This window comes from Lissotriton helveticus, chromosome 7 (genome assembly GCF_964261635.1).
Source record: "Lissotriton helveticus chromosome 7, aLisHel1.1, whole genome shotgun sequence".
Classification (NCBI taxonomy): domain Eukaryota; kingdom Metazoa; phylum Chordata; class Amphibia; order Caudata; family Salamandridae; genus Lissotriton; species Lissotriton helveticus.
The window spans coordinates 1,051,064,325-1,051,089,043 of NC_136068.1; the positions used below are offsets into that span (position 1 = coordinate 1,051,064,325).

At 46.2% G+C, this 24,719-nt stretch overlaps 1 protein-coding gene across 4 annotated transcripts in view; it reads right to left on the reverse strand.

Moving 5' to 3' along the window:
* The window catches only part of DNAH17 (dynein axonemal heavy chain 17), a 12,633,448-nt gene that overhangs the window by 2,810,340 nt on the left and 9,798,389 nt on the right, over window positions 1-24,719 (reverse strand). For all 4 annotated transcript variants that reach the window (XM_078653923.1, XM_078653924.1, XM_078653922.1 and 1 more), the window contains one exon: window positions 6,795-6,910. In XM_078653923.1, the coding sequence (XP_078510049.1) occupies window positions 6,795-6,910 (116 nt within the window). The remainder of the gene's footprint in view (window positions 1-6,794; window positions 6,911-24,719) is intronic.

Genomic DNA, 24,719 nt, shown 5'->3' on the forward strand with positions numbered 1-24,719 from the left:
AAACACAGTTGATGGACAGAATGTAGAACAATGTCATACATTCACCCCAGTGCAAGGATCTGGGCCTAAATCTATCGTTTTTTTGCACTCCACACCACCCTGGGTTAGACACTGGCTATATGCAAATCAGCTCTGACCCTGTGCCTCATGGGAACAGTCCAGTCCGAACTACCAAGCCATGTCTTTCCCAGACCGGAATCAAGCATCCAAGGACCGGTTTCTGGCTATCAGTCTTCATCAGCCTGGATAGCTTGACTCCAGTGGTGTGGAGAGCCTGGGACTCACGTCTGAGCATACCCAGCACACTCGGGGTGAAAATTGCAAAAAACACAGTTGATGGACAGAATGTAGAACAATGTCATACATTCACCCCAGTACAAGGATCTGGGCCTAAATCCATCGTTTTTTTGCACTCCACACCACCCTGGGTTAGACACTGGCTATATGCAAATCAGCTCTTACCCTGTGCCTCATGGGAACAGTCCAGTCCGAACTACCAAGCCATGTCTTTCCCAGACCGGAATCAAGCATCTAAGGACCGGTTTCTGGCTATCATCCTTCATCAGCCTGGATAGCTTGACTCCAGTGGTGTGGAGAGCCTGGGACTCACGTCTGAGCATACCCAGCACACTCGGGGTGAAAAATTGCAAAATACACATTTGATGGACAGAATGTAGCACAATGTCATACATTCACCCCAGTACAAGGATCTGGCCCTAAATCCATCGTTTTTTTGCACTCCATACCACCCTGGGTTAGACACTGGTTATATGCAAATAAGCTCTGACCCTGTGCCTCATGGGAACAGTCCAGTCCGAACTACCAACCCATGTCTTTCCCAGACCAGAATCAAGCATCCAAGGACCGGTTTCTGGCTATCAGCCTTCATCAGCCTGGATAGATTGACTCCAGTGGTGTGGAGAGCCTGGGACTCACGTCTTAGCATACCCAGCACACTCGGGGTGAAAATTGCAAAAAACACAGTTGATGGACAGAATGTAGAACAATGTCATACATTCACCCCAGTACAAGGATCTGGGCCTAAATCCGTCTTTTGTTTGCACTCCACACCACCCTGGGTTAGACACTGGCTATATGCAAATCAGCTCTGACCCTGTGCCTCATGGGAACAGTCCAGTCCGAACTACCAAGCCATATCTTTCCCAGACCTGAATCAAGCATCCAAGGACCGGTTTCTGGCTATCAGCCTTCATCAGCCTGCATAGCTTGACTCCAGTGGTGCGGAGAGCCTGGGATTAACGTCTGAGCATACCCAGCACACTCGGGGTGAAAATTGCAAAAAACACAGTTGATGGACAGAATGTAGAACATTGTCATACATTCACCCCAGTACAAGGATCTGGGGCTAAATCCATCGTTTTTTTTCACTCCACACCACCATGGGTTAGACACTGGCTATATGCAAATCAGCTCTGACCCTGTGCCTCCTGGGAACAGTCCAGTCCGAACTACCAAGCCATGTCTTTCCCAGACCGGAATCAAGCATCCAAGGACCGGTTTCTGGCTATCAGCCTTCATCAGCCTGGATAGCTTGACTCCAGTGGTGTGGAGAGCCTGGGACTCACATCTGAGCATACCCAGCACACTCGGGGTGAAAATTGCAAAAAACACAGTTGATGGACAGAATGTAGAACAATGTCATACATTCACCCCAGTACAAGGATCTGGGCCTAAATCCATCGTTTTTTTGCACTCCACACCACCCTGGGTTAGACACTGGCTACATGCAAATCAGTTCTGACCCTGTGCCTCATGGAAACAGTCCAGTCCGAACTACCAAGCCATGTCTTTCCCAGACCGGAATCAAGCATCCAAGGACCGGTTTCTGGCTATCAGCCTTCATCAGCCTGGATAGCTTGACTTCAGTGGTGTGGAGAGCCTGGGACTCACGTCTGAGCATACCCAGCACACTCGGGTGAAAATTGCAAAAAACACAGTTGATGGACAGAATGTAGAACAATGTCATACATTCACCCCAGTACAAGGATCTGGGCCTAAATCCATTGTTTTTTTGCACTCCACACCACCCTGGGTTAGACACTGGCTACATGCAAATCAGCTCTGACCCTGTGCCTCATGGGAACAGTCCAGTCCGAACTACCAAGCCATGTCTTTCCCAGACCGGAATCAAGCATCCAAGGACCGGTTTCTGGCTATCAGCCTTCATCAGCCTGGATAGCTTGACTCCAGTGGTGTGGAGAGCCTGGGACTCACGTCTGAGCATACCCAGCACACTCGGGGTGAAAATTGCAAAAAACACAGTTGATGGACAGAATGTAGAACAATGTCATACAATCACCCCAGTACAAGGATCTGGGCCTAAATCCATCGTTTTTTGCACTCCACACCACCCTGGGTTAGACACTGGCTATATGCAAATCAGCTCTGACCCTGTGCCTCATGGGAACAGTCCAGTCCGAACTACCAAGCCATGTCTTTCCCAGACCGGAATCAAGCATCCAAGGACCGGTTTCTGGCTATCAGCCTTCATCAGCCTGGATAGCTTGACTCCAGTGGTGTGGAGAGCCTGGGACTCACGTCTGGCCATACCCAGCACACTCGGGGTGAAAATTGCAAAAAACACAGTTGATGTACAGAATGTAGAACAATGTCATACATTCACCCCAGTACAAGGATCTGGGCCTAAATCCATCGTTTTTTTGCACTCCACACCACCTTGGGTTAGACACTGGCTATATGCAAATCAGCTCTGACCCTGTGCCTCATGGGAACAGTCCAGTCCGAACTACCAAGCCATTCTTTCCCAGACCGGAATCAAGCATCCAAGGACCGGTTTCTGGCTATCAGCCTTCATCAGCCTGGATAGCTTGACTCCAGTGGTGTGGAGAGCCTGGGACTCACGTCTGAGCATACCCAGCACACTCGGGTGAAAATTGCAAAAAACACAGTTGATGGACAGAATGTAGAACAATGTCATACATTCACCCCAGTACAAGGATCTGGGCCTAAATCCATCGTTTTTTTGCACTCCACACCACCCTGGGTTAGACACTGGCTATATGCAAATCAGCTCTGACCCTGTGCCTCATGGGAACAGTCCAGTCCGAACTACCAAGCCATGTCTTTCCCAGACCGGAATCAAGCATCCAAGGACCGGTTTCTGGCTATCAGCCTTCATCAGCCTGGATAGCTTGACTCCAGTGGTGTGGAGAGCCTGGGACTCATGTCTGAGCATACCCAGCATACTCGGGGTGAAAATTGCAAAAAACACAGTTGATGGACAGAATGTAGAACAATGTCATACATTCACCCCAGTACAAGGATCTGGGCCTAAATCCATAATTTTTTTGCACTCCACACCACCCTGGGTTAGACACTGGCTATATGCAAATCAGCTCTGACCCTGTGCCTCATGGGAACAGTCCAGTCCGAACTACCAAGCCATGTCTTTCCCAGACCGGAATCAAGCATCCAAGGACCGGTTTCTGGCTATCAGCCTTCATCAGCCTGGATAGCTTGACTCCAGTGGTGTGGAGAGCCTGGGACTCACGTCTGAGCATACCCAGCACACTCGGGGTGAAAATTGCAAAAAACACAGTTGATGGACAGAATGTAGAACAATGTCATACATTCACCCCAGTACAAGGATCTGGGCCTAAATCCATCGTTTTTTTGCACTCCACACCACCCTGGGTTAGACACTGGCTATATGCAAATCAGCTCTGACCCTGTGCCTCATGGGAACAGTCCAGTCCGAACTACCAAGCCATGTCTTTCCCAGACCGGAATCAAGCATCCAAGGACCGGTTTCTGGCTATCAGCCTTCATCAGCCTGGATAGCTTGACTCCAGTGGTGTGGAGAGCCTGGGACTCACGTCTGGCCATACCCAGCACACTCGGGGTGAAAATTGCAAAAAACACAGTTGATGTACAGAATGTAGAACAATGTCATACATTCACCCCAGTACAAGGATCTGGGCCTAAATCCATCGTTTTTTTGCACTCCACACCACCTTGGGTTAGACACTGGCTATATGCAAATCAGCTCTGACCCTGTGCCTCATGGGAACAGTCCAGTCCGAACTACCAAGCCATTCTTTCCCAGACCGGAATCAAGCATCCAAGGACCGGTTTCTGGCTATCAGCCTTCATCAGCCTGGATAGCTTGACTCCAGTGGTGTGGAGAGCCTGGGACTCACGTCTGAGCATACCCAGCACACTCGGGTGAAAATTGCAAAAAACACAGTTGATGGACAGAATGTAGAACAATGTCATACATTCACCCCAGTACAAGGATCTGGGCCTAAATCCATCGTTTTTTTGCACTCCACACCACCCTGGGTTAGACACTGGCTATATGCAAATCAGCTCTGACCCTGTGCCTCATGGGAACAGTCCAGTCCGAACTACCAAGCCATGTCTTTCCCAGACCGGAATCAAGCATCCAAGGACCGGTTTCTGGCTATCGGCCTTCATCAGCCTGGATAGCTTGACTCCAGTGGTGTGGAGAGCCTGGGACTCACATCTGAGCATACCCAGCACACTCGGGGTGAAAATTGCAAAAAACACAGTTGATGGACAGAATGTAGAACAATGTCATACATTCACCCCAGTACAAGGATCTGGGCCTAAATCCATCGTTTTTTTGCACTCCACACCACTCTGGGTTAGACACTGGCTATATGCAAATCAGCTCTGAACCTGTGCCTCATGGGAACAGTCCAGTCCGAACTACCAAGCCATGTCTTTCCCAGACCGGAATCAAGCATCCAAGGACCGGTTTCTGGCTATCAGCCTTCATCAGCCTGGATAGCTTGACTCCAGTGGTGTGGAGAGCCTGGGACTCACGTCTGAGCATACCCAGCACACTCGGGGTGAAAATTGCAAAAAACACAGTTGATGGACAGAATGTAGAACAATGTCATACATTCACCCCAGTACAAGGATCTGGGCCTAAATCCATCGTTTTTTTGCACTCCACACCACCCTGGGTTAGACACTGGCTATATGCAAATCAGCTCTGACCCTGTGCCTCATGGGAACAGTCCAGTCCGAACTACCAAGCCATGTCTTTCCCAGACCGGAATCAAGCATCCAAGGACCGGTTTCTGGCTATCAGCCTTCATCAGCCTGGATAGCTTGACTCCAGTGGTGTGGAGAGCCTGGGACTCACGTCTGAGCATACCCAGCACACTCGGTGTGAAAATTGCAAAAAACACAGTTGATGGACAGAATGTAGAACAATGTCATACATTCACCCCAGTACAAGGATCTGGGCCTAAATCCATCGTTTTTTTGCACTCCACACCACCCTGGGTTAGACACTGGCTATATGCAAATCAGCTCTGACCCTGTGCCTCATGGGAACAGTCCAGTCCGAACTACCAAGCCATGTCTTTCCCAGACCGGAATCAAGCATCCAAGGACCGGTTTCTGGCTATCAGCCTTCATCAGCCTGGATAGCTTGACTCCAGTGGTGTGGAGAGCCTGGGACTCACGTCTGAGCATACCCAGCACACTCGGGGTAAAAATTGCAAAAAACACAGTTGATGTACAGAATGTAGAACAATCCATCGTTTATTTGCACTCCACACCACCCTGGGTTAGACACTGGCTATATGCAAATCAGCTCTGACCCTGTGCCTCATGGGAACAGTCCAGTCCGAACTACCCTATATAGGCATGACCACCAGACAGGTCAACAGAAGGATAACTGAACACCACAGTAATATTTAATGTAAGATGGACACCGCCAAGAAGAGTACACACTACAGAGAGAATGACCACTCAGCAGATGATCTGAAATGGACAATCCTAGAAGTACAAACACAGATCGACAAAGACGACTTGTTCCACAGGGAACAACGCTGGATCTTCCATCTATCAGCGAATTTGACAGGCCTTAAAGATGACATTCCTTGGAGTGTCGTTAGGGTGTGTGACCTACTAACATTTGGTCTTTTTCAGACATGGTCATACTTCGCCTATCAGCATATTGGCACCAACAAACAAATTACTTACCTTCGGTAACAGTGTACCTGTAAGAGACATATGTAAGTTATAGATTCCTTAATTTAAACTACCCCCATGCATCAGACTGGATCCAGAGAATTTTTTCTTAGCAGTACCCCTGTGCGTCGGTAGGTAGGATCTGTCGACTCCGCGTCCGTTGTCGGCATCGTGGTCACCGGGATTACGTTGTGGTGCTTACTTAGACATCGCCCCTGCCAGCTGACGTCAGTTCTGACACGACTTTCCACGCCAGAAGTGCGAAGCCATGCAAGACACTGATCAATGGTGTGCCACACTAGGGACTTTTAAGGGAGTCTTCATCCCTATCCCTAGAAATCAGTTCGCAGAGCGGGGAGGATGGGTGGGGAAGTAAGGAATCTATAACATACATTTGTCTCTTACATTTGTCTCTTGTCATCATAACCGAAGGCAAGTAATTTGTTCATCTGAAAGAGAAGGTTAGTTATAGTTTCATTACCTTAGAATAGATACCCCAGCAATACCAGCCACGGAGGAGGGTCTGCGAACCAGGTTCACACCAGAAAGTCCTGGAGGACAGAACGGGCAAAATAGCTATCCCTCCAGACTTGGCTGTTCAGGCAGTAATGTCTGGTGACCGCATAAAAACCCTTATTGTATCAGATCAACCATGACACCCATTTTCAATGTCACATGGCTATCCTTTATCTAAACTCTCCTAAGGACTTTACCAAAGTCCACATTAACCACCTTCACCAGAGTGACAATCTATTCACCCCAACTATTCACTTTACCAATGCACCTCTTTTTTCCCCTAATACCTGTTGGCCAGGGAAATTACTCGGTTGGTGTCATCAGCCTCCTGTTGGCATTTGATTTTTTCTGCTGTTGCTTTCTCAAAATCAGCTGTCAGGTTGGCCAAGTTTTCATTCAAAACCTAAAACAAGCATAAAATATCTGCTGACTTTACATTTCCCAGTAAAATTAACGCATACATTTATATTTTCTATACATTATTAGTTAGCACCACATAGAGTCTTTGAACAACATTTATGTTTTCTAGACAAATATTAGACACAAGTTTGCACTTCAGCTTATCTTTGGCCAACTTGCGTATCCGCATCATTGATATGGGAATCAGTACTACGGCTGAGCTATGCAGTACGCTTCTGCAAATCAAACATTTGAATTTTGGATTTGTGGTGGTTTGTGAAGGAATGGATGTCCATTTGTAGAAAGGAAACCTTATGGCCTGCCCTTTATTTTCCGTGAGTTCGCTGAAAATCTGCAACCTCACTTAAGGCTCTGCTGGCCGGGTGGTACCCTAAAGTAAAAGTTACTTACCTTCAGTAACGCTATATCTGGTAGAGACACAGTCTAGCCACAGATTCCTTAACTTTGAATTTCTCAAGGTGCTAGTCTGGATCCGGAAAATTTTCAGCAGTACATATGCTTGCCAGGGGATGGCATCTTATGGCTCAGTGATGACGTCGTCTCTGGATATGACGTCAGTGGAGCCATAAAGTCCTCTCCAGTACACAGATGTCAGTTTGCTCTGTGAAATCCTTCCACGCCAGAATGCGGAGCCACTACAGGAACTGGATGTGGAAACAGAGTGCCAAAAAAGATCAAAAATCTTTGAAACATTAATAAAGAAAACACATTAAATGGTATATTAATACCAGACGTGGATTTTAAATAACACCCCAGAAAAACCAAATCAACAAACACAGGGCTACATGAAACTCTACGCCCAGGTAAATAACCCCTATAAAAGGGAAAAGATTATGCACTCTATAAACCCTTCAGCAATAGTAAGAAAAGTTATGGAAAAAGCCAACCATTACGTGATAAACGACCTCAGCAATGTAAAGGTACGAAGACAACAAGAAGACTTCATAGAAAGAATAAAAAATAATACTACCCGCTGGTGTGTCATTCAGAAGAAAGAGAGAAAGGGAGAAACAGAGAAAGCAAGAGAGAGAGATCACCCCGCTCTACTAACCACACATATTTGGAAACAGAGGTTATTGCAAAATCTCAATAAAAACTAAGTGGCCAGGTCAAGCGATTTGTTCAGTCCCAAAATTGATTGAGATAGTGATCACTAGTATATCATCTCATCGGTGAAAGGGTATATAACACTTCCCTTCAGGTCATTCGCAGAGCAGGGATGATGGGCATGGTGTTAGGGAATCTGCTGCTAGACTGTGTTGCTACCAGATGAAGCGTTACCTAAGGTCAGTAACTTTTACATCTGATAGAGACATCTAGCCGCAGATTCCTTAACTTTGAATTAAATACCAAAGCTATACCCCATTGGAGGAGGGTCTGCTAACTAATTCTACAAACGTTCAATGAGAACAATGGGGTCAACTAATGACTGACGAAGAGCCTGTGGGATAGAAAAACAAGAGCTGGCTCATAATAGGACCTGTGACTTCTGTCACAGAGCATACAGATAAAAAGCAACTATGCAGGCCAGAGAAAATCATGTGGGATAGTAAAACAAGTGCTTGACTCTTACTAGCACCTACGACTTCTGTCATGGAGCATATAATTAAAGCTACTGTACAAGCCTGAGAAAAATCGGCCCTTGAAGGGAAAGAGTCAACAAGGGCTCTAAGAGTCGTCTTTGAGCTTTAAGAGTTCTCTGGTAGAGGACAGACATGACCCCTTTACCCTAAAAAACACAAAAGGGGGGGAAAAGACTGGAGGACCAAAGGGTCAAATACCTGATAGAAGACACATAATCTCTGCTGTTTCTGACAATAAGGAACCTAAAAAGAGATGTCCTACTGGAAACCTAATAGGGCCCTCAGAACCCATTTGTGTGTTTTGGATGTTAGCGGCCAGTCCAGCTGCGGAGATGCCCCGCTGCCGGAAATGGTGGCTCTTCAATGCTCGCAACCGAGAGCTTGGTGTAAGAACTGAGGGGGCCTGAACCACAGGGTGACATTGGGAGTAATGCGGAGCACCTTCTTTTCCCTTCATCTAGGAACAATATTTCATTTTACTTACCTATTGGGGCTAACATTTTTGTATGGAGACAACATCACCCACTTGGTGTATGATGGGACTACAAGTTTGGCAGATTTATATTTCGTGGGACTACCATAACCACAATGCAACTCTGCCCACACCCATTGGGGCGGGACTTGTTATCCAATAAAAACAGTTGTCCCAATATGCTTGTTTTCTCCATCTAACTTTGTGATGCAAAAGCCAGTGATCAAGGATAACTCCGAAACGCGTTTGGCTGCAACTTTGAAGGCGAGTGGGAGCACTGATATTGCAACCGCCTGTGGCATCGTGTGTGATCCCCTCAGTGTGTGGCATCTTCAGGAGGGCAACCTTGTGTGTTTTGGATGTTAGCTGCAAGTCCAGCCGCGGCGATGCCCCGCTGCCGGAAATGGCAGCTCTTCAATGCTCGCAACCGCGAGCTTGGTGTAAGAACTGAGGGGGCTTGAGCCACAGGGTGACATTGGGAGTAATGCGGAGCACCTTCTTTTCCCTTCACCTACGAACATTATTTCATTTTATTTACCTATTGGGGCTAACATTTTTGTATGGAGACAACAGCACCCACTTGGTGCATGATGAGACTACAAGTTTGGCAAATTTATATTTCGTGGGACTACCATAACCACAATGCAACTCTGTCCACGCCCATTGGGGCGGGACTTGTTATCCAATAAAAACAGGTGTCCCAAAATGCTTGTTTTCTCCGTCTAACTTTGTGATGCAAAAGCCAGTGATCAAGGATAACTCCGAAACGCGTTTGGCTGCAACTTTGAAGGCGAGTGGGAGCGCTGATATTGCAACCGCCTGTGGCATCGTGTGCGATCCCCTCAGTGAGTGGCGTCTCCAGGAGGGCAACCTTTTGTGTTTTGGATACATAAATATATATATACATAAATATATATACATGTATATATTGAACATTTCTGTTTTAAAGTGCGCTTTGAGTGAGAGAATGTGACCTGCGTCTTTAAATTACGTGGTCATTTCAAAAAACGAACCTTCCCGTGATCAAGGCTCAATGGAGTTGAAACATGTTGGGATTTGCAGTACCTGTGCGCTCTCTCTTTGTGTGGAATAAAGCGCTTGAAAACTCTTTCAGCAGGTGTCGGTGTGCCTCTTTTCAGCTGAGAAGTTGGTATTTGCTGGATTTATTAATGGGTGGCTCCATCCCCATTTACACCGACCCGCCCTGCCAGGGTCTCATGGCTCGTGTTTGAAGGAGCAAGTTGTGGCTGGATTTAATGTACGTGAGCCTGACCCGCCGACCTTTACTGAGGCAAGACAGGAAAATTCCTAATGAAACCTGCAGTTATGTCGGAAAGGGAGACGAGAGGAAACATTTCCTTTTGCCAGCTGGGAGAGCAGAAAGCGTTACCTGAAGAACATTGCTTGGATATGCAGGTTTGCAAACTTAAAAGCGCTAAAACAGTACGATTTAACACTGGGACTGCAGCAATGTGACACTGGCATGATTTATGCTGCTTTCCGTTAATCATTGAACATTTCTGTTTTAAAGTGCGCTTTGAGTGAGAGAATGTGACCTGCGTCTTTAAATTACGTGGTCATTTCAAAAAACGAACCTTCCCGTGATCAAGGCTCAATGGAGTTGAAACATGTTGGGATTTGCAGTACCTGTGCGCTCTCTCTTTGTGTGGAATAAAGCGCTTGAAAACTCTTTCAGCAGGTGTCGGTGTGCCTCTTTTCAGCTGAGAAGTTGGTATTTGCTGGATTTATTAATGGGTGGCTCCATCCCCATTTACACCGACCCGCCCTGCCAGGGTCTCATGGCTCGTGTTTGAAGGAGCAAGTTGTGGCTGGATTTAATGTACGTGAGCCTGACCCGCCGACCTTTACTGAGGCAAGACAGGAAAATTCCTAATGAAACCTGCAGTTATGTCGGAAAGGGAGACGAGAGGAAACATTTCCTTTTGCCAGCTGGGAGAGCAGAAAGCGTTACCTGAAGAACATTGCTTGGATATGCAGGTTTGCCAACTTAAAAGCGCTAAAACAGTACGATTTAACACTGGGACTGCAGCAATGTGACACTGGCATGATTTATGCTGCTTTCCGTTAATCATTGAACATTTCTGTTTTAAAGTGCGCTTTGAGTGAGAGAATGTGACCTGCGTCTTTAAATTACGTGGTCATTTCAAAAAACGAACCTTCCCGTGATCAAGGCTCAATGGAGTTGAAACATGTTGGGATTTGCAGTACCTGTGCGCTCTCTCTTTGTGTGGAATAAAGCGCTTGAAAACTCTTTCAGCAGGTGTCGGTGTGCCTCTTTTCAGCTGAGAAGTTGGTATTTGCTGGATATATATATATATATATAAACACCAGACGCTCACTTACATCAAAATGAGCCCGACACGCCAGGAAAGTTAAAAACTGGATTTATTTCAGAGAGTCTTTGCAGCGCGTTGCAAGTATTTAGAAACGCTGTGGCAGACGCGTTTCAGCATTGGCTTTCATCAGTGCCTCGTTTCTGTTGCAGTTCTCACACCAAGGGCTTGCATCTTTTTAAGAATAGTTCCTTAGCCACTCCCACGGCGAGATCGTTATCAGGTGCGCTGCATGGGTTCTCGCGCTGACCTCGGTTCCGTTGTATTCTGGTGAATGTAGTGTAATCCGGTAACCCATACAGTGAGGGGTATTACCAAAACCAAGTGGCATTTATCACAACTTCCTTCACCTTTGGCTTCGGACACCAGGAGAACAGTTCTTACTTGACACCAGTTTACTTTCCCCAGTAGCAAATCTACATCACTCTCTCCCCGTGTAAAAACGACGCACAGTGGCTTTGTTTCCGCCTGAGGGGGTGACAAGCTAGTACCTTCTAAGTACGAGTCCAAAAAGTTGCTGGTTTGCTATGTCACTCCAGACCGAGAGGGGGTGTCGGTGACCAAGACTCCAGCTTACTTGGTCTAAATATAAACACCAGACGCTCACTTACATCAAAATGAGCCCGACACGCCAGGAAAGTTAAAAACTGGATTTATTTCAGAGAGTCTTTGCAGCGCGTTGCAAGTATTTAGAAACGCTGTGGCAGACGCGTTTCAGCATTGGCTTTCATCAGTGCCTCGTTTCTGTTGCAGTTCTCACACCAAGGGCTTGCATCTTTTTAAGAATAGTTCCTTAGCCACTCCCACGGCGAGATCGTTATCAGGTGCGCTGCATGGGTTCTCGCGCTGACCTCGGTTCCGTTGCATTCTGGTGAATGTAGTGTAATCCGGTAACCCATACAGTGAGGGGTATTACCAAAACCAAGTGGCATTTATCACAACTTCCTTCACCTTTGGCTTCGGACACCAGGAGAACAGTTCTTACTTGACACCAGTTTACTTTCCCCAGTAGCAAATCTACATCACTCTCTCCCCGTGTAGAAACGACGCACAGTGGCTTTGTTTCCGCCTGAGGGGGTGACAAGCTAGTACCTTCTAAGTACGAGTCCAAAAAGTTGCTGGTTTGCTATGTCACTCCAGACCGAGAGGGGGTGTCGGTGACCAAGACTCCAGCTTACTTGGTCTAAATATAAACACCAGACGCTCACTTACATCAAAATGAGCCCGACACGCCAGGAAAGTTAAAAACTGGATTTATTTCAGAGAGTCTTTGCAGCGCGTTGCAAGTATTTAGAAACGCTGTGGCAGACGCGTTTCAGCATTGGCTTTCATCAGTGCCTCGTTTCTGTTGCAGTTCTCACACCAAGGGCTTGCATCTTTTTAAGAATAGTTCCTTAGCCACTCCCACGGCGAGATCGTTATCAGGTGCGCTGCATGGGTTCTCGCGCTGACCTCGGTTCCGTTGCATTCTGGTGAATGTAGTGTAATCCGGTAACCCATACAGTGAGGGGTATTACCAAAACCAAGTGGCATTTATCACAACTTCCTTCACCTTTGGCTTCGGACACCAGGAGAACAGTTCTTACTTGACACCAGTTTACTTTCCCCAGTAGCAAATCTACATCACTCTCTCCCCGTGTAGAAACGACGCACAGTGGCTTTGTTTCCGCCTGAGGGGGTGACAAGCTAGTACCTTCTAAGTACGAGTCCAAAAAGTTGCTGGTTTGCTATGTCACTCCAGACCGAGAGGGGGTGTCGGTGACCAAGACTCCAGCTTACTTGGTCTAAATATAAACACCAGACGCTCACTTACATCAAAATGAGCCCGACACGCCAGGAAAGTTAAAAACTGGATTTATTTCAGAGAGTCTTTGCAGCGCGTTGCAAGTATTTAGAAACGCTGTGGCAGACGCGTTTCAGCATTGGCTTTCATCAGTGTCTCGTTTCTGTTGCAGTTCTCACACCAAGGGCTTGCATCTTTTTAAGAATAGTTCCTTAGCCACTCCCACGGCGAGATCGTTATCAGGTGCGCTGCATGGGTTCTCGCGCTGACCTCGGTTCCGTTGCATTCTGGTGAATGTAGTGTAATCCGGTAACCCATACAGTGAGGGGTATTACCAAAACCAAGTGGCATTTATCACAACTTCCTTCACCTTTGGCTTCGGACACCAGGAGAACAGTTCTTACTTGACACCAGTTTACTTTCCCCAGTAGCAAATCTACATCACTCTCTCCCCGTGTAGAAACGACGCACAGTGGCTTTGTTTCCGCCTGAGGGGGTGACAAGCTAGTACCTTCTAAGTACGAGTGCAAAAAGTTGCTGGTTTGCTATGTCACTCCAGACCGAGAGGGGGTGTCGGTGACCAAGACTCCAGCTTACTTGGTCTAAATATAAACACCAGACGCTCACTTACATCAAAATGAGCCCGACACGCCAGGAAAGTTAAAAACTGGATTTATTTCAGAGAGTCTTTGCAGCGCGTTGCAAGTATTTAGAAACGCTGTGGCAGACGCGTTTCAGCATTGGCTTTCATCAGTGCCTCGTTTCTGTTGCAGTTCTCACACCAAGGGCTTGCATCTTTTTAAGAATAGTTCCTTAGCCACTCCCACGACGAGATCGTTATCAGGTGCGCTGCATGGGTTCTCGCGCTGACCTCGGTTCCGTTGCATTCTGGTGAATGTAGTGTAGTCCGGTAACCCATACAGTGAGGGGTATTACCAAAACCAAGTGGCATTTATCACAACTTCCTTCACCTTTGGCTTCGGACACCAGGAGAACAGTTCTTACTTGACACCAGTTTACTTTCCCCAGTAGCAAATCTACATCACTCTCTCCCCGTGTAGAAACGACGCACAGTGGCTTTGTTTCCGCCTGAGGGGGTGACAAGCTAGTACCTTCTAAGTACGAGTCCAAAAAGTTGCTGGTTTGCTATGTCACTCCAGACCGAGAGGGGGTGTCGGTGACCAAGACTCCAGCTTACTTGGTCTAAATATAAACACCAGACGCTCACTTACATCAAAATGAGCCCGACACGCCAGGAAAGTTAAAAACTGGATTTATTTCAGAGAGTCTTTGCAGCGCGTTGCAAGTATTTAGAAACGCTGTGGCAGACGCGTTTCAGCATTGGCTTTCATCAGTGCCTCGTTTCTGTTGCAGTTCTCACACCAAGGGCTTGCATCTTTTTAAGAATAGTTCCTTAGCCACTCCCACGGCGAGATCGTTATCAGGTGCGCTGCATGGGTTCTCGCGCTGACCTCGGTTCCGTTGCATTCTGGTGAATGTAGTGTAATCTGGTAACCCATACAGTGAGGGGTATTACCAAAACCAAGTGGCATTTATCACAACTTCCTTCACCTTTGGCTTCGGACACCAGGAGAACAGTTCTTACTTGACACCAGTTTACTTTCCCCAGTAGCAAATCTACATCACTCTCTCCCCGTGTAGAAACGACGCACAGTGGCTTTGTTTCCGCCTGAGGGGGTGACAAGCTAGTACCTTCTAAGTACGAGTCCAAAAAGTTGCTGGTTTGCTATGTCACTCCAGACCGAGAGGGGGTGTCGGTGACCAAGACTTCAGCTTACTTGGTCTAAATATAAACAAATATTGGGATTCACAACTCTGCCACAGAGAAACGGAGACGCACTCTCCTTCCAAGCACATTTTAATTCTGTCAAGCAGCAATCCGGATAAGAAATATTCAATGCAGGCCCAACGCGTTTCAAACATCATAGTCCTTGATCACGGGCCATTTTAAATCACTGTGTGCATGCCGCGCTTTATAGTCCTTCATTAGCATATCTTGCTCATGTGAGCGTCGTGATGCCTTCTGGGACCACGAGTCTGCGGCAGAAATATCACTTTCAATCATTCTGAAATAGAAAATTATAGTGCTTTAGTCCATAGGCATATTTACACGAATTGTCTCTGCAATGACAGAATTGCTGAGGATACATCCAGAGGCTCCTTTCCATGCCCCGTGTAGTCGCTACATTCTGCGATGGTGCTGTCTCCCGGCTGGCGACCGAACAAATTGGGATTCACAACTCTGCCACAGAGAAACGGAGACGCACTCTCCTTCCAAGCACATTTTAATTCTGTCAAGCAGCAATCCGGGTAAGAAATAATCAATGCAGGCCCAACGCGTTTCAAACATCATAGTCCTTGATCACGGGCCATTTTAAATCACTGTGTGCATGCCGCGCTTTATAGTCCTTCATTAGCATATCTTGCTCATGTGAGCGTCGTGATGCCTTCTGGGACCACGAGTCTGCGGCAGAAATATCACTTTCAATCATTCTGAAATAGAAAATGATAGTGCTTTAGTCCATAGGCATATTTACACGAATTGTCTCTGCAATGACAGAATTGCTGAGGATACATCCAGAGGCTCCTTTCCATGCCCCGTGTAGTCGCTACATTCTGCGATGGTGCTGTCTCCCGGCTGGCGACCGAACAAATTGGGATTCACAACTCTGCCACAGAGAAACGGAGACACACTCTACTTCCAAGCACATTTTAATTCTGTCAAGCAGCAATCCGGGTAAGAAATAATCAATGCAGGCCCAACGCATTTCAAACATCATAGTCCTTGATCACGGGCCATTTTAAAACACTGTGTGCATGCCGCGCTTTATAGTCCTTCATTAGCATATCTTGCTCATGTGAGCGTCGTGATGCCTTCTGGGACCACGAGTCTGCGGCAGAAATATCACTTTCAATCATTCTGAAATAGAAAAATATAGTGCTTTAGTCCATAGGCATATTTACATGAATTGTCTGTGCAATGACAGAATTGCTGAGGATACATCCAGAGGCTCCTTTCCATGCCCCGTGTAATCGCTACATTCTGCGATGGTGCCATCTCCCGGCTGGCGACCGAACAAATTGGGATTCACAACTCTGCCACAGAGAAACGGAGACGCACTCTCCTTCCAAGCACATTTCAATTCTGTCAAGCAGCAATCTGGGTAAGAAATAATCAATGCAGGCCCAACGCGTTTCAAACATCATAGTCCTTGATCACGGGCCATTTTAAAACACTGTGTGCATGCCGCGCTTTATAGTCCTTCATTAGCATATCTTGCTCATGTGAGCGTCGTGATGCCTTCAGGGACCACGAGTCTGCGGCAGAAATATCACTTTCAATCATTCTGAAATAGAAAAATATAGTGCTTTAGTCCATAGGCATATTTACACGAATTGTCTCTGCAATGACAGAATTGCTGAGGATACATCCAGAGGCTCCTTTCCATGCCCCATGTAGTCGCTACATTCTGCGATGGTGCTGTCTCCCGGCTGGCGACCGAACAAATTGGGATTCACAACTCTGCCACAGAGAAACGGAGACGCACTCTCCTTCCAAGCACATTTTAATTCTGTCAAGCAGCAATCCGGGTAAGAAATAATCAATGCAGGCCCAACGCGTTTCAAACATCATAGTCCTTGATCACGGGCTATTTTAAAACACTGTGTGCATGCCGCGCTTTATAGTCCTTCATTAGCATATCTTGCTCATGTGAGCGTCGTGATGCCTTCTGGGACCACGAGTCTGCAGCAGAAATATCACTTTCAATCATTCTGAAATAGAAAAATATAGTGCTTTAGTCCATAGGCACATTTACACGAATTGTCTCTGCAATGACAGAATTTCTGAGGATACATCCAGAGGCTCCTTTCCATGCCCCGTGTAGTCGCTACATTCTGCGATGGTGCCATCTCCCGGCTGGCGACCGAACAAATTGGGATTCACAACTCTGCCACAGAGAAACGGAGACGCACTCTCCTTCCAAGCACATTTCAATTCTGTCAAGCAGCAATCTGGGTAAGAAATAATCAATGCAGGCCCAACGCGTTTCAAACATCATAGTCCTTGATCACGGGCCATTTTAAAACACTGTGTGCATGCCGCGCTTTATAGTCCTTCATTAGCATATCTTGCTCATGTGAGCGTCGTGATGCCTTCTGGGACCACGAGTCTGCGGCAGAAATATCACTTTCAATCATTCTGAAATAGAAAAATATAGTGCTTTAGTCCATAGGCATATTTACATGAATTGTCTCTGCAATGACAGAATTGCTGAGGATACATCCAGAGGCTCCTTTCCATGCCCCGTGTAATCGCTACATTCTGCGATGGTGCCGTCTCCCGGCTGGCGACCGAACAAATTGGGATTCACAACTCTGCCACAGAGAAACGGAGACGCACTCTCCTTCCAAGCACATTTCAATTCTGTCAAGCAGCAATCTGGGTAAGAAATAATCAATGCAGGCCCAACGCGTTTCAAACATCATAGTCCTTGATCACGGGCCATTTTAAAACACTGTGTGCATGCCGCGCTTTATAGTCCTTCATTAGCATATCTTGCTCATGTGAGCGTCGTGATGCCTTATGGGACCACGAGTCTGCGGCAGAAATATCACTTTCAATCATTCTGAAATAGAAAAATATAGTGCTTTAGTCCATAGGCATATTTACACGAATTGTCTCTGCAATGACAGAATTGCTGAGGATACATCCAGAGGCTCCTTTCCATGCCCCGTGTAGTCGGTACATTCTGCGATGGTGCTGTCTCCCGGCTGGCGACCGAACAAATTGGGATTCACAACTCTGCCACAGAGAAACGGAGACACACTCTCCTTCCAAGCACATTTTAATTCTGTCAAGCAGCAATCCGGGTAAGAAATAATCAATGCAGGCCCAACGCGTTTCAAACATCATAGTCCTTGATCACGGGCCATTTTAAAACACTGTGTGCATGCCGCGCTTTATAGTCCTTCATTAGCATATCTTGCTCATGTGAGCGTCGTGATGCCTTCTGGGACCACGAGTCTGCGGCAGAAATATCACTTTCAATCATTCTGAAATAGAAAAATATAGTGCTTTAGTCCATAGGCATATTTACATGAATTGTCTCTGCAATGACAGAATTGCTGAGGATACATCCAGAGGCTCCTTTCCATGCCCCGTGTAGTCGCTACATTCTGCGATGGTGATGTCTCCCGGCTGGCGACCGAACAAATTGGGATTCACAACTCTACCATAGAGAAACGGAGACGCACTCCCCTTCCAAGCACATTTTAATTCTGTCAAGCAGCAATCCGGGTAAGAAATAATCAATGCAGGCCCAACGCATTTCAAACATCATAGTCCTTGATCACGGGCCATTTTAAAACACTGTGTGCATGCCGCGCTTTATAGTCCTTCATTAGCATATCTTGCTCATGTGAGCGTCGTGATGCCTTCTGGGACCACGAGTCTGCGGCAGAAATATCACTTTCAATCATTCTGAAATAGAAAAATATAGTGCTTTAGTCCATAGGCATATTTACACGAATTGTCTCTGCAATGACAGAATTGCTGAGGATACATCCAGAGGCTCCTTTCCATGCCCTGTGTAATCGCTACATTCTGCGATGGTGCTGTCTCCCGGCTGGCGACCGAACAAATTGGGATTCACAACTCTGCCACAGAGAAACGGAGACGCACTCTCCTTCCAAGCATATTTTAATTCTGTCAAGCAGCAATCCGGGTAAGAAATAATCAATGCAGGCCCAACGCGTTTCAAACATCATAGTCCTTGATCACGGGCCATTTTAAAACACTGTGTGCATGCCGCGCTTTATAGTCCTTCATTAGCATATCTTGCTCATGTGAGCGTCGTGATGCCTTCTGGGACCACGAGTCTGCAGCAGAAATATCACTTTCAATCATTCTGAAATAGAAAAATATAGTGCTTTAGTCCATAGGCACATTTACACGAATTGTCTCTGCAATGACAGAATTGCTGAGGATACATCCAGAGGCTCCTTTCCATGCCCCGTGTAGTCGCTACATTCTGCGATGGTGCCATCTCCCGGCTGGCGACCGAACAAATTGGGATTCACAACTCTGCCACAGAGAAACGGAGACACACTCTCCTTCCAAGCACATTTCAATTCTGTCAAGCAGCAATCTGGGTAAGAAATAATCAATGCAGGCCCAACGCGTTTCAAACATCATAGTCCTTGATCACGGGCCATTTTAAAACACTGTGTGCATGCCGCGCTTTATAGTCCTTCATTAGCATATCTTGCTCATGTGAGCATCGTGATGCCTTCTGGGACCACGAGTCTGCGGCAGAAATATCACTTTCAATCATTCTGAAATAGAAAAATATAGTGCTTTAGTCCATAGGCATATTTACACGAATTGTCTCTGCAATGACAGAATTGCTGAGGATACATCCAGAGGCTCCTTTCCATGCCCCGTGTAGTCGCTACATTCTGCGATGGTGCTGTCTCCCGGCTGGCGACCGAACAAATTGGGATTCACAACTCTGCCACAGAGAAACGGAGACACACTCTACTTCCAAGCACATTTTAATTCTGTCAAGCAGCAATCCGGGTAAGAAATAATCAATGCAGGCCCAACGCATTTCAAACATCATAGTCCTTGATCACGGGCCATTTTAAAACACTGTGTGCATGCCGCGCTTTATAGTCCTTCATTAGCATATCTTGCTCATGTGAGCGTCGTGATGCCTTCTGGGACCACGAGTCTGCGGCAGAAATATCACTTTCAATCATTCTGAAATAGAAAAATATAGTGCTTTAGTCCATAGGCATATTTACATGAATTGTCTGTGCAATGACAGAATTGCTGAGGATACATCCAGAGGCTCCTTTCCATGCCCCGTGTAATCGCTACATTCTGCGATGGTGCCATCTCCCGGCTGGCGACCGAACAAATTGGGATTCACAACTCTGCCACAGAGAAACGGAGACGCACTCTCCTTCCAAGCACATTTCAATTCTGTCAAGCAGCAATCTGGGTAAGAAATAATCAATGCAGGCCCAACGCGTTTCAAACATCATAGTCCTTGATCACGGGCCATTTTAAAACACTGTGTGCATGCCGCGCTTTATAGTCCTTCATTAGCATATCTTGCTCATGTGAGCGTCGTGATGCCTTCAGGGACCACGAGTCTGCGGCAGAAATATCACTTTCAATCATTCTGAAATAGAAAAATATAGTGCTTTAGTCCATAGGCATATTTACACGAATTGTCTCTGCAATGACAGAATTGCTGAGGATACATCCAGAGGCTCCTTTCCATGCCCCATGTAGTCGCTACATTCTGCGATGGTGCTGTCTCCCGGCTGGCGACCGAACAAATTGGGATTCACAACTCTGCCACAGAGAAACGGAGACGCACTCTCCTTCCAAGCACATTTTAATTCTGTCAAGCAGCAATCCGGGTAAGAAATAATCAATGCAGGCCCAACGCGTTTCAAACATCATAGTCCTTGATCACGGGCTATTTTAAAACACTGTGTGCATGCCGCGCTTTATAGTCCTTCATTAGCATATCTTGCTCATGTGAGCGTCGTGATGCCTTCTGGGACCACGAGTCTGCAGCAGAAATATCACTTTCAATCATTCTGAAATAGAAAAATATAGTGCTTTAGTCCATAGGCACATTTACACGAATTGTCTCTGCAATGACAGAATTTCTGAGGATACATCCAGAGGCTCCTTTCCATGCCCCGTGTAGTCGCTACATTCTGCGATGGTGCCATCTCCCGGCTGGCGACCGAACAAATTGGGATTCACAACTCTGCCACAGAGAAACGGAGACGCACTCTCCTTCCAAGCACATTTCAATTCTGTCAAGCAGCAATCTGGGTAAGAAATAATCAATGCAGGCCCAACGCGTTTCAAACATCATAGTCCTTGATCACGGGCCATTTTAAAACACTGTGTGCATGCCGCGCTTTATAGTCCTTCATTAGCATATCTTGCTCATGTGAGCGTCGTGATGCCTTCTGGGACCACGAGTCTGCGGCAGAAATATCACTTTCAATCATTCTGAAATAGAAAAATATAGTGCTTTAGTCCATAGGCATATTTACATGAATTGTCTCTGCAATGACAGAATTGCTGAGGATACATCCAGAGGCTCCTTTACATGCCCCGTGTAATCGCTACATTCTGCGATGGTGCTGTCTCCCGGCTGGCGACCGAACAAATTGGGATTCACAACTCTGCCACAGAGAAACGGAGACGCACTCTCCTTCCAAGCACATTTTAATTCTGTCAAGCAGCAATCCGGGTAAGAAATAATCAATGCAGGCCCAACGCGTTTCAAACATCATAGTCCTTGATCACGGGCCATTTTAAAACACTGTGTGCATGCCGCACTTTATAGTCCTTCATTAGCATATCTTGCTCATGTGAGCGTCGTGATGCCTTCTGGGACCACGAGTCTGCGGCAGAAATATCACTTTCAATCATTCTGAAATAGAAAAATATAGTGCTTTAGTCCATAGGCATATTTACACGAATTGTCTCTGCAATGACAGAATTGCTGAGGATACATCCAGAGGCTCCTTTCCATGCCCCGTGTAGTCGCTACATTCTGCGATGGTGCTGTCTCCTGGCTGGCGACCGAACAAATTGGGATTCACAACTCTGCCACAGAGAAACGGAGACACACTCTCCTTCCAAGCACATTTTAATTCTGTCAAGCAGCAATCCGGGTAAGAAATAATCAATGCAGGCCCAACGCGTTTCAAACATCATAGTCCTTGATCACGGGCCATTTTAAAACACTGTGTGCATGCCGCGCTTTATAGTCCTTCATTAGCATATCTTGCTCATGTGAGCGTCGTGATGCTTTCTGGGACCACAAGTCTGCGGCAGAAATATCACTTTCAATCATTCTGAAATAGAAAAATATAGTGCTTTAGTCCATAGGTATATTTACATGAATTGTCTCTGCAATTACAGAATTGCTGAGGATACATATATATATATATATATATATATATATATATATATATATATATATATATATATATATAATGAACAAGGCTGCGTGTGGCAGCCGAAACGTGTAGATGCCGTCACAGTACCAATAAAATCGAGAGGGAAATACCCCTTGGAGTGCTGGATTATTGCCCGTTTCAGAGCAGTGAAATTTTCTTGTGATATATATGTATATATATGTATATGTATGTATATGTATATGTATGTATATGTGTATATATATATATATATATAAATATATATATATATATATATATATATATATATATATATTCATATATATTTTAATTATTTTTTTGGTCCACATGGTTGCCCTTTGAGGATTCGCCGCTCGAGCAGAAGTTACCGCACTCAAAACCACAGGCGGAGAAGTAACGGCATGCCCCCAAGCCTTTGTTTACTATGCGATACGCGTTTCGAGCTGAGTAATAGCTCTTGTTCACTGGCTGGTTCAATAACGAGAACAGGTGTATATATATATATATATATATATATATATATATATATATATATATATATATATATATATATATATATATATATATTTATATATACATATATATATATTTTAATTATTTTTTTGGTCCACATGGTTGCCCTTTGAGGATTCGCCGCTCGAGCAGAAGTTACCGCACTCAAAACCACAGGCGGAGAAGTAACGGCATGTCCCCAAGCCTTTGTTTACTATGCGATACGCGTTTCGAGCTGAGTAATAGCTCTTGTTCACTGGCTGGTTGAATAACGAGAACAGGTGAGTTTAGAACCATACATTTATTCAATTTAATGTCCCGCCCCAGTGGGTGTTTCTACAGAGAATTCTGGATAAGGTAGTCCGTTGTAATGCCAAGTGACATGAAAAAGGTTCTATATATATATACATTCATTACCTGGGTAGTTATAGTTAGAACCTATTTTTCTTAGGAAAAGCGTTTTTTGATTTGCCAATATCTTTGGCACCGTTTGACGACTCTTCGCGAAATGTTCAAAACTAACAGCCCGCTACCGTCAGCTCCTGTCTTGAAAGTTTCGGGGTGATTCATCAAGCGGGGCCGAGATAAAAGGCGGGGCCCAAAACACATTTTCCCCATGTTAATTTCAGTAGGAAAAATTGGAACATGCCACAGCCTGAACTGCTGAATCGAATTACACCAAATTTGGCAAAAAGGTAGCTCTTGGTTCAGAAAACAACCTTTTTTTAAAATGGTGTAAATCCGTTTGGGAGTTCCTGAGAAATTAAAAAAGAAAACTTTCGATATCTGAGCACTGAAGAGGAGTTGCGACTCCTCCCGAGCACGAGCTTCATTCAAATTGGCTGCCAACACTCCAAACCAGGAAGTGTTGGCAGCCATCTTGTGACTCAGTAACCGAGTCACAAGAAAACAGTAAAACAAAGATGAAAAACAAGAAAAGGGGTCAGGGTAGAAACACTCTGACCCCCTAGGCCTGCTCAGGAGGTCCCACAAGGACACCCAGGCCCCAATAATAATATATATAAATATTTTTAAAATGTCCAATGGTATCCTTGGGTCCATAATTGGCCTCTGGAGGGGGCCATGCAGCACCCCTCCCCAAAACTTTAATTAAAAAATAAACAAGGCTGCCAGGCCCTTGGGGATGGGGTCCCCGTGGCCAAAAGTGGCCCGGAGAAGGGGGGCCACACAGCCCCCTCCCATAAAAAAAGAAAAAATTAAAAAAGAAACCAGAAACTCATCGGAGGCACCGCCCCCTCCAGCACTCTGAAAACGCACCCCCTGGTACATTCAAACTTGGGGAATTAAGTCCCCGGTAATACTGCAGGTCACTGGGGCCAACTAGGCTACCAGGTACCTCCAGTAAGCACAACACACAGCTGGATTGCAGAGAGGTGGTCCGAGACCACGCCCCTTTTTACACCACTCTGCGAAAGCACCTCTTGGCACACTGCTGGTGGTGCAATGAGGTCCTCTTGTGTCCTGAGGACCTCAGGACACAAGTGGACTTCACCCCCTGAGCAGCAGTGCGTCAGGAGCTGCGTTTGCAGAGTGGTGTAAAAAGCGTGTGTTGCCTCGGACCACCTCTCAGCAAACCAGCTATGTGGCGCTTACTGGAGGCACCTGGTAGGCTACTTGGGCCCCAGGGACCCTCAGTATTCATGTGGACTTAATTTTCCAACTTACAACGTGCCAGGGGGCATGTTTGCAGAGTGGTGGGGAAAGGGGGCATGGCCTTTGTCCAGCTCTCAGCAATCCCACTGAGTGGGGCTTACTGGAGGGAAGAGGTAGGCTAGTTGGCCCTAAAGTTCCCCCAGCAGCGAAGGGGACTTCAATCCCCATCCAAGAGCACGCCTGGGAGCGCGTTTGCAGAGTGGTGGGCAAAGTAGGCGTGGCCTGCTATGAGAATTTAGCAATCCTGCCATGTGGGACTTACTGGAGGTAATAGGAGGGGTAGTTGGTCCGCAAGGTTGGCCTTGGGGGCAAACTAACCCTCTTGTTACCTCCAGTAAGTCCCACACAGTTGGATTGCTAGGACGTCTTCGGAGGACATGCCCCCCTTTCTCCACCACTCTGCAAATGCACCTCCTGGCAGACTATGGGAT